The following is an 11,184-nucleotide window of genomic DNA, read 5'->3' as shown; positions in this document are numbered from 1 at the left end:
GCCACCCCATAGCCATCCCATACCCATACCCATCCTATACCTACACCATGCCCATCCTATATCTATACCACCCCCATCCCAAACCCATACCATTCTCATCCCATCCCCATCCCATTCCCCTCCTATACCCATCCCAAACCTATACCATAGCCATCTCTTCCCCGTCCCAATCCCATATCCATCCCATACCCATCGCATCCCCCTCCCACCTTCATCCCACACCCCAACCTATAGCACAGCCCCCCGTACGCCCCCATACCCCACTCCACACTCCCCATCCCGCCCGACCACGTCCCACCGCCCCCTCCCCTGCCATCCCCTCAGCTCCGCCCGGGGGGCGCAATCCGGGTCCCTCACGCGCATGCGCGCCCGCCGCGTAGCCCCCCCCCCCCCTCCCCCTTCCCTCCCCCCTTTTTCCCCCCCCCGTACACACTTCTCCGCGGCAGCGCGCGCGCGCGCTCCCGGTGACGTCAACGGGCGGCGGCGGCGCGCGCTCCATCCCCCGGTGGCGGCGGCGCGCGCAGCCCCCCCCCCCCGCCCCCTCTCGCAGCCCCCCGGCGTCGCCGCCGCCGCCGCCGCCCAGGGCCGGAGCGCCCCCCCATCCCTCGCTGCCCCGCTCCCCCCGCCCCGCCCCGGCCCTCCCCCGCTCCGCCGCCCTCCCGCCCCCTCCCGCAACCCCCCTCCCTCCGCGGATGTCGGTGCGCGGGCGCGGGACGCGCCGACCCGCGGGCAGAACGGCGTGAGAAGCGGGGCCGAACCGGGCCGAATAACGTCGAGCGGTACCGTACCGAGCCGAACCGAGCCGAGCCGAGCCGGGCCGGGCCGCGCCGCCAGCATGGGGCCGCTGCTGGCCCTGGCCGGGTGCCTGCTGGCCCTGCTGGCCGCGCCCGCCGCCCGCGCCCTCGAAGGTGAGTGCGGGGCTTTGCGGGGCTCGGGGCGGTTCGGCTCGGTTCGACGCGTTCCCCTGGGGCTGCGCAGCGCTCCCATTGCGGGGCTCTGCGGTGCAGTGCGGGGGGGGGGGGGGGCGGTGTGCGGGGGGTGCCCGCAGCGGGGCCGCTCCGGTCCCAGTCTCACCCGGTCCTGGTCCGGAGCGGTGCTGCAATCCCGGCGCTCCTCCGGGGCTGTGACAAAGCAAGCGCTGCGGGGCCGCTCCCCGCCTCGGGGGAACCCGCGGAGCCCCATTCCTGCGGGTGGGGGGGGGCTCCGTTCTCATTTTCTCCCCTTTCCCCCCCCCCGCTCCCGGTAACTTTCCCCCTCAGCGGTGCGGTGCGGGCAGATCCAGGCCCCGTTCCCCGCTCGGCGCTGCGGGGCCGCCCCGCATCGCGGTATTCAGACGCTGCGCACGTCGCGGCCCGGTCTGCATCGATCCGCTGTGCGCGGTCGGAGCCGCTGTGCGGGGCTGCGTTCGAACGCGGGGAAGCGCTTTGCGTTGCGTTCCCGTTGGGACAATCCGTGGGGAGGGCGGGGAGGCTCTCCCTGTTGTGGCAATAGGGCCGGGGGGCTGCGGACCCCCCTCCCCTCGTGGGGCTCCTGGTGTCCAGATCCCATCTCACATTGTGGGGAGGGGGGTGCACGGCTCGCAGCTGCCCCCGCAGCGGTGACACCCGTGGGGCCATTGATTGGCACGGGGGTGACGCAGCCGCTGGCTCCGGCCCCACGGAGCGCTGCGGGTCCGGATCCGGCTCCAACCCCGCTCCGTTGGGGCGCAGATTCCGAAGTTGGTGGGGGCGGAGGGACGGGCATCGCTCATTGCATAAGCGGCCGTTGCCTTTGGAAACGGGGCTGCAGCAGCGGGGATGCGCTCGGGGGAAGTTCCTCCATCCTCTCCTCCGCCCCGTGCCTCGGAATGGGGCAGGAGGGCGGCACGGGAACGCCCCTCGTCGGGTTCCCAGCGCCCATCCCAGGAAGCCACGTGTGCCGGCACGGCGTGCCGTGCCGCCGGGTCCTTAGGGGCAATAAGGAGCCCCGCTGCCGGGCGAGGGGTTGCGGGGGTCCGTATCCCGACCCACGGCACGGGAGCGGTGGGGCTGCCCCGCTCTGCACCGCCGAACCCACTGCCAAGCCGTTGGTTTGTTCCTCTTCGGCTTCTGAAGAGCGGGGAGACAAAGTCCAGCCCCGGGGGTGCAGAGCCCTTCCAAAGGGACAAAGGGCGGCAGTGCCGCTCTGATCTGCCGCGGGCTCTTCCCGGCAGCAAACATTGGGATCTGCAGGGCTCCAGCCTCAGTGCTGGGGGGGTCTCAGTGCTGGGGGGGGGGGGGGGGGGGAGTTGTGCCCCTCTGCTGCTTTGGAAATGGCCTTTGGTGCACTTTGGTGCTTCTCTGGGTCTGTGCGTGTTTTCCTGCATGGGGCTGCAGCTCCCATCCCAGTGCTGCATCCCTGGTGATGCTCGTGGATGTGGAGCATCTGCCGGGTCGGTGGGGGTGGGCCCTGGGTGGGAGGGAGAGGAGGGGAGTGAGCCCCATGTGGGGCCTCCTCTTTGCTCTCAGAGCGGTTCGGTGGCGTTTGGGGCAGTGCAGGGGTGATGACAGCTGTGTCTCCACATTCTCTGTGTCCCCATGCTCTCTGTGTCCCCTGTGGTTGAGCAGCGTGGGGCTGCGGCTGCACCTCTCCTGCACTAGGACAAAGTGAAGGCAGTGGGAGCAGCGCCCTGACCCTCCGGAGCTCCTCATCCTGGAGGAGAGCTGATGAGGCCTCGGCATTAATTGGTTCCATTTGCCACCGACCCACGGTGCGTGGTGCTGCTGTGGGGTGGGCACCGGCTATGGGGAGAGCTGGGATGGCCCCATGCTGTGCTGCGGGGGGATGGGTCCTGCAGCCCGAGGTGTGGATGTGCTGAGCACCAAACGGCCTGATTTAGCATCACCAGAGTGAGTCATTCCCCAGGAACCTGGCAGAGGGCCGTGGAGACGCGCAGATGCTTCCCATTCAGTGTGTGTGTGGGGGGGTTTGGTGATGGGGGGCTCCGGGGGTGGGAGATGCCCTTGGTTGGGGCTTTGGGGTTGGCACGGCACTGCAGCTTTGGAGGGGAATGCGGTGCCCTTGTGGGTCAGCAGTGGAGCAGCTCTGAGACGGGCGGCCTCGTGCTGTGCTGCTGCCCGTTGGTTGTGCTGCAGGGATGGGCGAGTGGGTCAGGAGGGAGGGCTGCCCCTCTGGGGGCGCTGAGCCCTTCTGCTGGGGGGCTGCACCCGGGGGGATCCTGAGCATGGCATGGGACCGGCGGCGTTGTGGGGCAGAGGTTCCTCTTCCACACGCAGAGCTGAGTTTGGTTCCCCATGCCTTGCACTACAACCCCGCTGGCGCCGCTGCTGTGCTCCCAGCAGTGCCGCGATCCCGTTGCCCTGCTGAGCAGCCCCATAGCCGTGCTGCGATCCCAGTGCTGGGAGTGGGGCTGGGCAGCGGGGCTGACTCAGCTTCCTTCCTGCAGGCGGATTTGTGCTGGACGGCATCCATCGCAGCCCCGTCCAGAGGGACGTTCCGACCCCGCTGGGCACCCACCCCACACACGGGGTCGTGGCTTTGCTGCCCATTTCCTCTGGTGCCATCCCCTGCCGCTGTGCACTCCCGTCCCGGTGGGATGGCAGCCATGTGAGCGTGTCACCGCCGTGTCACCGCTGTCCCACTGCACGCAGCATGCAGGAGCTGCATCTCCCTCCCCATGCATTCCCGACCCGCTGCTCCCTGCAACCCCCCCCCCCTGTTGCCTGTTTTGTTTTCTTCTCTCCACATCTCTTATTTTAGGAGGAATGCAGGGCGGGTTGGGGCTGCAGTGCTGGAGCCCATTCTGCTCTGTGAGGTCGCTCTGCCCGTCCGTCCCCAGCACTAAATATAGGCTGTGGTGTCTTTTCTGAGCCAAAGGGTGGCCGTGGGGGAGGGTGTGGGGTGGGCAGGGGGGTCCCACAGCCATGGGGACAGGGAGCAGCTCCACGCCTCCGAAATGCACGGACTGAGGCACCGGAGCTGAAGATGACTGGGAAGGAGCCTAATTGGGCTGGAAGTTGTATCATTAATTGTCTGAGCTAATTAGACTCTTTGTAGGACGTTTCTCCCAGTGAAGTGGCAGCAGCACCGTGAGTGGTGTGGGTTGGAGGTGCTGTGTTGGGTGCTGAGTGAGATGGGGGCCATGGCCCTATAGAGCCGCTGTGGGGTCATCAGAGCCACTATGGGGTTGGAGCTGCTGAGGGGTCAGAGCCACTTTGGGGTCGGAGCCACTATGGGTTCAGAGCTGCTGTGGGCTCGGAGCTGCCATTCCCACCCCTGACCGGCCGGCTGCAAACCATGGGTGGAACGCAGCCGAGCTGCGCAGCGCAGCCGCGCGTTTCCCATCCGTCTGCACGGTGCAGCTCTTTGTTTGCAGCTCTTTGGGCCGCTGCGCTGCATTGTGGCAGCGGAACGCTGAGATGCAGCCCTGCTCGTTGCATCCCTGCTCGCTCCACCCGATGGTTCATCAATCCCTTTGGGGCTAATTGCAGATTGCTTTTGCTGCTTTCTGCAGCCGGCCCGTGCTTGGATGCTCGCTGACCCCCGGGCAGCAGCACCGAGTGCTGTGAATGGTTTCCTGCATCGGCTCGTTGTGTTTTTTATTGTTTGCAAAAGGAAGCAGTTGGCTTTAATACTTCCTATGACCGACCGCCGCCTTCCGAGGGGCCGAGCTGTGTCCTCCATCCCTGCTTTGGGGCACTGAATCTGAGCTCTCTTCCCAGCAGGGAATTCCTCTCCTCCTCCTGCAGCCATGACCCCCCCTCTCCGGTTGCTCCAGTCGGAAGATGCGGGGTGCCTGTGGGGCGGTGTGGGGTGCTCACGGGTCCATCCCCACAGCAGTGGGACCCAGAGCTGCGTTCACACGGCGGCCCCAGATCCAGAGCAGCTCCCGGTTGCTGCTCTCCTCTTGGGAATAAAAGTCCCTTTATGCCATGTTAATTAGTGTACTCACAGCCCGCTAATTATTCTGGGACAGCAGTGACTTTTATTCCAGCAGTGTCCCCTCAAAGGGCCCTTTCTGCCCGCTCCTCTTCACAAGAACTATTCTGGGCCATTTCCCCATTTTAGACAAAGTCCTTATTTGCAAAGCCAGCGAAATTGAGTTGACTCATGAATGGAGGCCAATGGCTCTGGCCGGGCTCCAGCGCTTGTAGGGCCGCGGCTGCCGCTGCTGTCCTGCATGGGGACCCACTGCCGTCCCATCCCATCGCGTCCCATCCTCTACATGGCCCTGCTGCTGTCCCATCCCACTCCATCCCATCCCATCCTGCACACAGCCCCACTGCTGTCCCATCCCTTCCCATCTCATCCCGCCCCACACGCAGCTCTACTACTGTCCAATCTCATCCCGTCCCGTCCTGCATATGGCCCGGCTGCTGTCCCATCCCGCCCCACACGCAGCCCCACTGCTTTTCCATCCTATCTCATCCCATCTCTTTCCATCCCACCCCACACACAGCCCCGCTGCCCATCACCCCCCCAGGCTCCATCCCCACGCACAGCGCAGTGTTTCAGCTGTCTGGATGAAATGCCAATTAATCCATACCGTGTAATTGCTTTATTGCACAGCGCGGGCAGATCCCTGGGGATCGTTATCAGCTGCAGCCAGAAGCCATAAATAACGGCCTTTGGGGCGCAGCACTGTGCTCTGCTTGGGTCCCAATCCGGGGCATCGCCCCCAGCCCAGGTCAGTGGGGCGGGGGTGCTATAGGGGGGGTCACACGTGGCCCTGCGGGCAGCCAGCAGCCGGGACCCCCACCCCACATCACCCCCTCCAGTACCTCCCATATGGGGAGGAATGCTCTCCCCCTCCCCCTCTCCTCCAACTACCCCCTCTATATGGGGAAAGCAATGCCCCCACCCCACTCCCTCCCGATTACCCCCTCTATATGGAATAGGAATGCCCCCCCCTCGTGGGTGGCTGCCAGCTAGGCCCCCTCCCACAGCTGGGGGGTTTTTGCAGCCCCTTCCCTCGGCTGCTTTTTGTTTTATTTCTTTCTTTTTGTTCTGGTTTTGCTTTTCATTTAAATTGCAGATAAGCTGAAGAAAGAAAAAAAAAAGGAATGGTGGCTGGGGATTATTTTGTGGTTTTTTTTTCCTTTCCCTTTTCTCCTTCCCCCCCCTTTTCCCCCATCCCCCCAAAAAACCCCACCCATCTCCCAATGCATTCCCCCATGACCAATCTCTGGGGAGGGGTCTCACACAGGAGCCCCTGCACCCACATTTCCTGCTGCTGTCAGCATTGCTGCCATCCTCCCCCCTCGCCCCCCCAGGACCCGCTCAGCGATGGGACAACGCCGTGGGATTTATTCCCCTTCCCCCTCTGGGTGGGCAAATTCTGCTCTCTGCCGTCGCCATTTGTGGCCCCACTGCCCTCCTTTGTCTGTGGGGATGGAGGAACAGCGGGGATGGGGGATCCTGGGGGGCCAGGGAGTGTTGGGGGTTTGGGGTCTGTGCTGCTTTATCCCTCGGCTGCTCCTCAGTGGGGCCATCAGCGGGGCCTGGGGGTGGGCATACGTGTGGTGGGGGTCCTGGCAGCCCAACACCCGGTCAGCTCTGACCCAGGCTGTTTGGGGTCCTGGCAGCTGACTTGCTTCCACCTGGGGGTGCATGGGGTCCCAGCATCCAGCAGACTCCCACACGGCTGTGTTCGGAGCCCTGGCAGCCCTCTTGCTCCCACCTCGGGGGCATTTGTGGCGCTGGCAGCTGCTTGCTCTCATTCAGGGGTTTATGGGTTCTGGCAGCCCTCGTAGGGGTCTTTGTGGTCGTGGCACCCAGTGCGCTCCCTCCTGGGGGTGTCTGGGGTCCTGCAGCCACTCGCCCTCACGTGGGGGCGTTTGGGGTCCTGACACCCAGTGCGCTCCCATCTGGAGGTTCATGGGGTCCCGGCAGCCCACTTGCTCCCACTTGGGGTCGTTTTGGGTCCTGGCAGCCGATTCGCTCCCGCCCAGCAGCGTTTGGGGTCCGGCAGCGGCGCAGGGTGGCTGTGCCACGTGTCACTGGGCGCAGTGCCGCTCAGATCGCCCCCATCCCGCAGCCCCAGCTCTTCTCCACCCACAGCCGTGCATTCCCCAGCAGTGCCGCGTTGCTCCCCCTCAGACCCGGCAGAGCAGCTCACGCTCTCCCTTTGCAAACTCCTTTTTATTTCTCCTTGAGCAGAGCAGCGCTGTTGATACGGACGCGGCAGGCCGGCTTGAAAGGGGAAAAAAAAAACCCCACGTATTTTAAAGTCAACATTTACTCAGCAATTGAGGCAGCCCCTCCCCCCCCTCCCTCCCCCCTTTCACAGCCCAAATATTTGTGGCTCGGAGTGGGACGGAGCGAACAGAGCTCCGTTATGGCCGTGCAGAGAGCGCTGCGGTCTGGTTTGAATCTTCCCGTGCAAAGGGGCCAGATGGAAGAATTGCAAAAATGCATTTGAACTGTTTGGAGATCTTGTGCTTAAATGCAAGCCAAACAAATTAGCCTCAATCCCAGCCGCCACCCCCCCCCCTCCTTGACAAAATACGGCTGCGGGATCCGGGTTGTGTTGTTTTAAACGTCTCTGTTACTCGGTCTGGTTCTGCAGAGCCTGCGGACGGCCGGCTTTGGCCGCAGGGCTGTGAGCTGGGGGCGGCGCAGCCCCGCTGGGCTCTGCCGTCTCCCTTCGGTGCTTCCTCTGTGCCCTGCAGCTCTGCCCGGAGCTCCGGATCGGGGCATTGCTGCAGCGTGCGCCTCGGTGCCTCCACGGCTGCGGGCAGAGCGACGGGAAGGGTGCTGGGAAGGCAAAGAGTGGACGAATGGCTCTGAAATCTGAGAACAAAGAGTGGATGGATGGGGGGGAGGCAGAGGGAAAGTGAAGGCAAAAGGGATCGCGCTGCGGTGTCCGGTGTGTGGGACGAGGTGCTCACACCCAAAAGCGGCCGTGGGACGGAGCTGTGCTGCGGCCAATGGAGCCCCGGGGGTCGGGGTGCAGAGGGGGGAGGAGGGGGACGTGGTGAGCCCCGGGCTGCCCTATGGATGTGGGAGAGAGCAGAGCGCCGGGGGACGAAGACCTACCAGGAATGCAGAGTGGATTTATTTTTCTCCCTCTCCCCCCCCCCCCCCCCCCCTTGGTTTGGAACATCTGTTTTGCAAATCATGCTCATTCCAGCCCGTATTTATTGCCAGCCCTGTTTCCTTTATGGAGCAGCGGCCGCAGGCTCCTCCTGAGGAAGGAGAGAGTGCTGTGCCGAGTGCTGCGATGGTCCCAAGGCTTTTGGGGCTTTGCTGTCCAATATTGGGGTTTTACTCTGCCCATCACAGGGAGTTTGGGGTCTCCTGGAGGAGCTTCTGCTCACTGCTCTCGGACAAAGCCCATTTAAAGTGGAGTGCTGGTGCCCTCCTTTATGCAAAAAGCAAATTGAGGTGGTGATGTTGGGAGCATTCAAAGTGCTTTGGAAGCCCTCCGGCTTTGCCCATCCCCACGTGCAGGAGCTGCTGGGGGTCGCACATCCCCCCCTCCCCAGGGAAGGAGGTGCCCTTCTTGCTGCGGAATAACTGCGTGTTGTTTGGAGCACCGTTTTCCCCTTCTTCTGCCTTATTTTTCAGCAGGGCTCGCTCCTCCGACTGCTAAAGAGGGCAATGTTTGCCATGGACGGCTCTCGCAGCTGCGCCGGGCTCTGCTCTGAGCTGCCCATTGTGTGCCACATGAAGGCCCCTTTATTCCCCTCCGCGCTCGGAGCCCCTCAGCTCAGCTCCCACTTCTGCTGCTTCGGCTCCCGGGGCCAAACTTGGCTCTGTGTGAACGCAGCATTGATGCTCACCTCCCCGGATTCCCACCTGGCGCTGGGCAGCCGTGCGTCCATCCTGCTCCATCCAAGTGCCTCTCCGTGGGGACGGCGGGCAGCGCTGGTGATGGCACACGGCGTGAGGCTGGCGCACGTCTCTGGGATGGAATTCCCGATGGAAACCCTGGCACGTGCTTGGCATGTTCTGGTGCTCTGCTCCGCTCTGCCCTCGGTGGGGCTGCAGGATCGAGGCGCACGGGGTGAATCTCCGTGCTGCTGTTGTTCGGTGCAAAATAAAGCAGCTGTGCCAGGGCCGGGTGTCGGTGAGCTCTTCTGGTGCAAAACAAGGACAGAGGTCCCATCTGACTCAGCTCTCGTCCTGTGCAAATGCAGACCTGCAGGGCTTGGAGTTGGGGCGGGGGCTCTGGGCTGCCCTGCTGCTCTGCTGGCGAGACTGGAGCTGAGCAGGGCTGGGGGCTGGGGGGCTGGCCGGGGTGTGCGTGTATGTGCATGGGGTCCTGGCAGCTGACTTGCTCCCACCTGGGCTCTTTGGGGTCCTGACAGCTGACTTATTCCCATGGCTGGCTGAGTCTCAGTGTGGGGCTCAGTGTGGAAGCCTTGACGGGGGGAGGGAGAGCAGGAAATCTGAGGCGGCACCGTCTCTTTGCTGTGGTTGTGGTAGCAAACCCAGTGTTTGTAAACTCATGGAGGAGGGGGAGCTCCTGCCGGATTGGGGGCCGGGACGCAGAGACCCCCGTGAGCACAGTGGGGTGCGTCCTGGAGCCCAGCAGAAGGTGGGGGTGATGCCGGGTGCCTGCTCAGGAACGATGCCTTCCACTTGAGAAATGCCCCAGCTGGGTGTGGGGGGCTTTGCGTGGGCTCTCCAGATGTCCTCCCTGAGCGTTCAGCATTGTGTCTCTGACCCAGGATGGGCACAGAGCCGCGGGGGCTGCAGTGCATGGGAGGGGGCTGTGATGGAGGATGGACCCTCCTGGTCACAGCGCTCAGCTGAGCTCTGCTGCCTGCCCTGCGCTGCTCCGATCTCTGAGCTCTGCTTGTGCCACGCGTTGCATTGCTGCAAACACGTGCATTTTTGCTCTCAGTTCGGCGCTGCCAGCTGTGCATCAACCAAGAAAGAACTTTCCTGCAGCGTCTGCTGGCTGAAAAGCTGTGCGTCGCCGGGGGAAGGGGGGTGGGCTCAACTCTACCCCTACTGCTGACAGCAGTGCGGTGGTGGGGGGCAGCGCGGGGGGCTGCAGCCCCCGTCTCCATCCCACCAGCATCCCACAGCCAGGTTGTGCTGCTGTCTGCGTGATTTAAAACCACGGCTTTTTAATTCGTTCTCATTTGGCGTTTCTCATTTTTATCTATTTTTTCCCTTCCTTTTTTTTCCCGTCTAGCATAGAAAGCGCAGCGCCTTGGGCTCCCAGGAGCGAATTCATCCGAGTTAAATGATCTTTAAAATCTGTTAGCGCATCATGGATCTCAGCTCCTGCTTTCTCGTGGTGTAATTAATGCTTCAGTTTACGTTTTCTCCCTTCCTCAGGGGCAGGGCTGATGGATCTGATGCCAGCCTGCAACCTTCGCTCAGCCATTAGGAAGGAAAGCAATCTAGTCCTTAATTTAAACTACTTTTTTTTTTTTATTTATTATTATTGGGAAACGTGTTTGGGAAGAAACTGATCTTCTTTATTATGGTTATTTCTTTTCTCATCCAGCACCGAAGACTTGTAGCCCCAAACAGTTTGCATGCAAAGATCAGATTACGTGCATATCTAAGGGCTGGCGATGTGACGGGGAAAAGGATTGTCCCGATGGCTCGGACGAATCGCCCGATATATGTATGTATGACGTTCCTTCCTCATCACCCTTTCCGTCCTGCTCCCTTTGCTCGTTGCTCGAGGTCCCCTTGTCGCACCGCTGGACGCCACGCGGGGCAGCTCCATCCGTCCGTCCGTCTGTCTGTTTGTCTGCCGCCACGCCCTGACGGCGCTGCTCGGATCTGCTTCCACCCAGATGCCGGGGGCGCTGGGCCGGGGGGTCTCGCAGTCAGCGTGCGGTGAGGGGGGGCAGGAGCCGCCCCGGGCAGGGCAGGGGGCTGCTGAGTGGGGCCGGGACCCTCTGCCACGCAGGGGAGCGGCCGTTGGGGAACGGGGGAGGGCAGGCTGCGAGCAGGAGCCGCGCCGGGTCGGACGGGGCCGGGAGCCGCGTCGGGGTGGCCGAGGCTTGCAGTGAGCAGGAGCCGTGCTGGTGGGCCAGGGCCAGGCGGGGGCTCCTGCAGAGCGCGTCCCCGTGTTTCGGTGCCGGGAGAGCGGCCCCCAGCTGCCAGGCGCTGCTGTTGACACCCAGCGCCGCGGCTCCGTCCTCCCCGTCCACCCCGTCTGCCCGCTGCTCCTGGCACGCGGCTTTCCTCCCAAGCAGGCTGTGGTGCGGCTCTGGAGTTATTTATTTCTGAAAG

At 63.3% G+C, this 11,184-nt stretch overlaps 1 protein-coding gene across 5 annotated transcripts in view; it reads left to right on the top strand.

The window, feature by feature from the left end:
* The first annotated feature begins 666 nt into the window (after positions 1–666).
* The window catches only part of LRP1 (LDL receptor related protein 1), a 57,995-nt gene continuing 47,477 nt past the window's right edge, over positions 667–11,184 (top strand). For 4 of the 5 annotated variants that reach the window (XR_008202047.1, XM_052665252.1, XM_052665250.1 and 1 more), the window contains exons 1-2: positions 667–908; positions 10,445–10,567. Coding sequence is in view for 4 of the 5 variants with exons in the window: in XM_052665252.1 (XP_052521212.1) it covers positions 836–908; positions 10,445–10,567 (196 nt within the window). In the remaining variant the exon portion in view is untranslated. The remainder of the gene's footprint in view (positions 909–10,444; positions 10,568–11,184) is intronic. The other variant, XM_052665251.1, reaches the window with a different exon arrangement.

The sequence above is a fragment of the Tympanuchus pallidicinctus genome, unplaced genomic scaffold (genome assembly GCF_026119805.1).
Source record: "Tympanuchus pallidicinctus isolate F22 unplaced genomic scaffold, pur_lepc_1.0 scaffold63, whole genome shotgun sequence".
In the NCBI taxonomy this organism is placed as follows: Eukaryota; Metazoa; Chordata; class Aves; order Galliformes; family Phasianidae; genus Tympanuchus; species Tympanuchus pallidicinctus.
The sequence above is the reverse complement of the archived record's forward strand: the minus strand, read 5'-3'. Positions and strand labels throughout refer to the sequence as shown.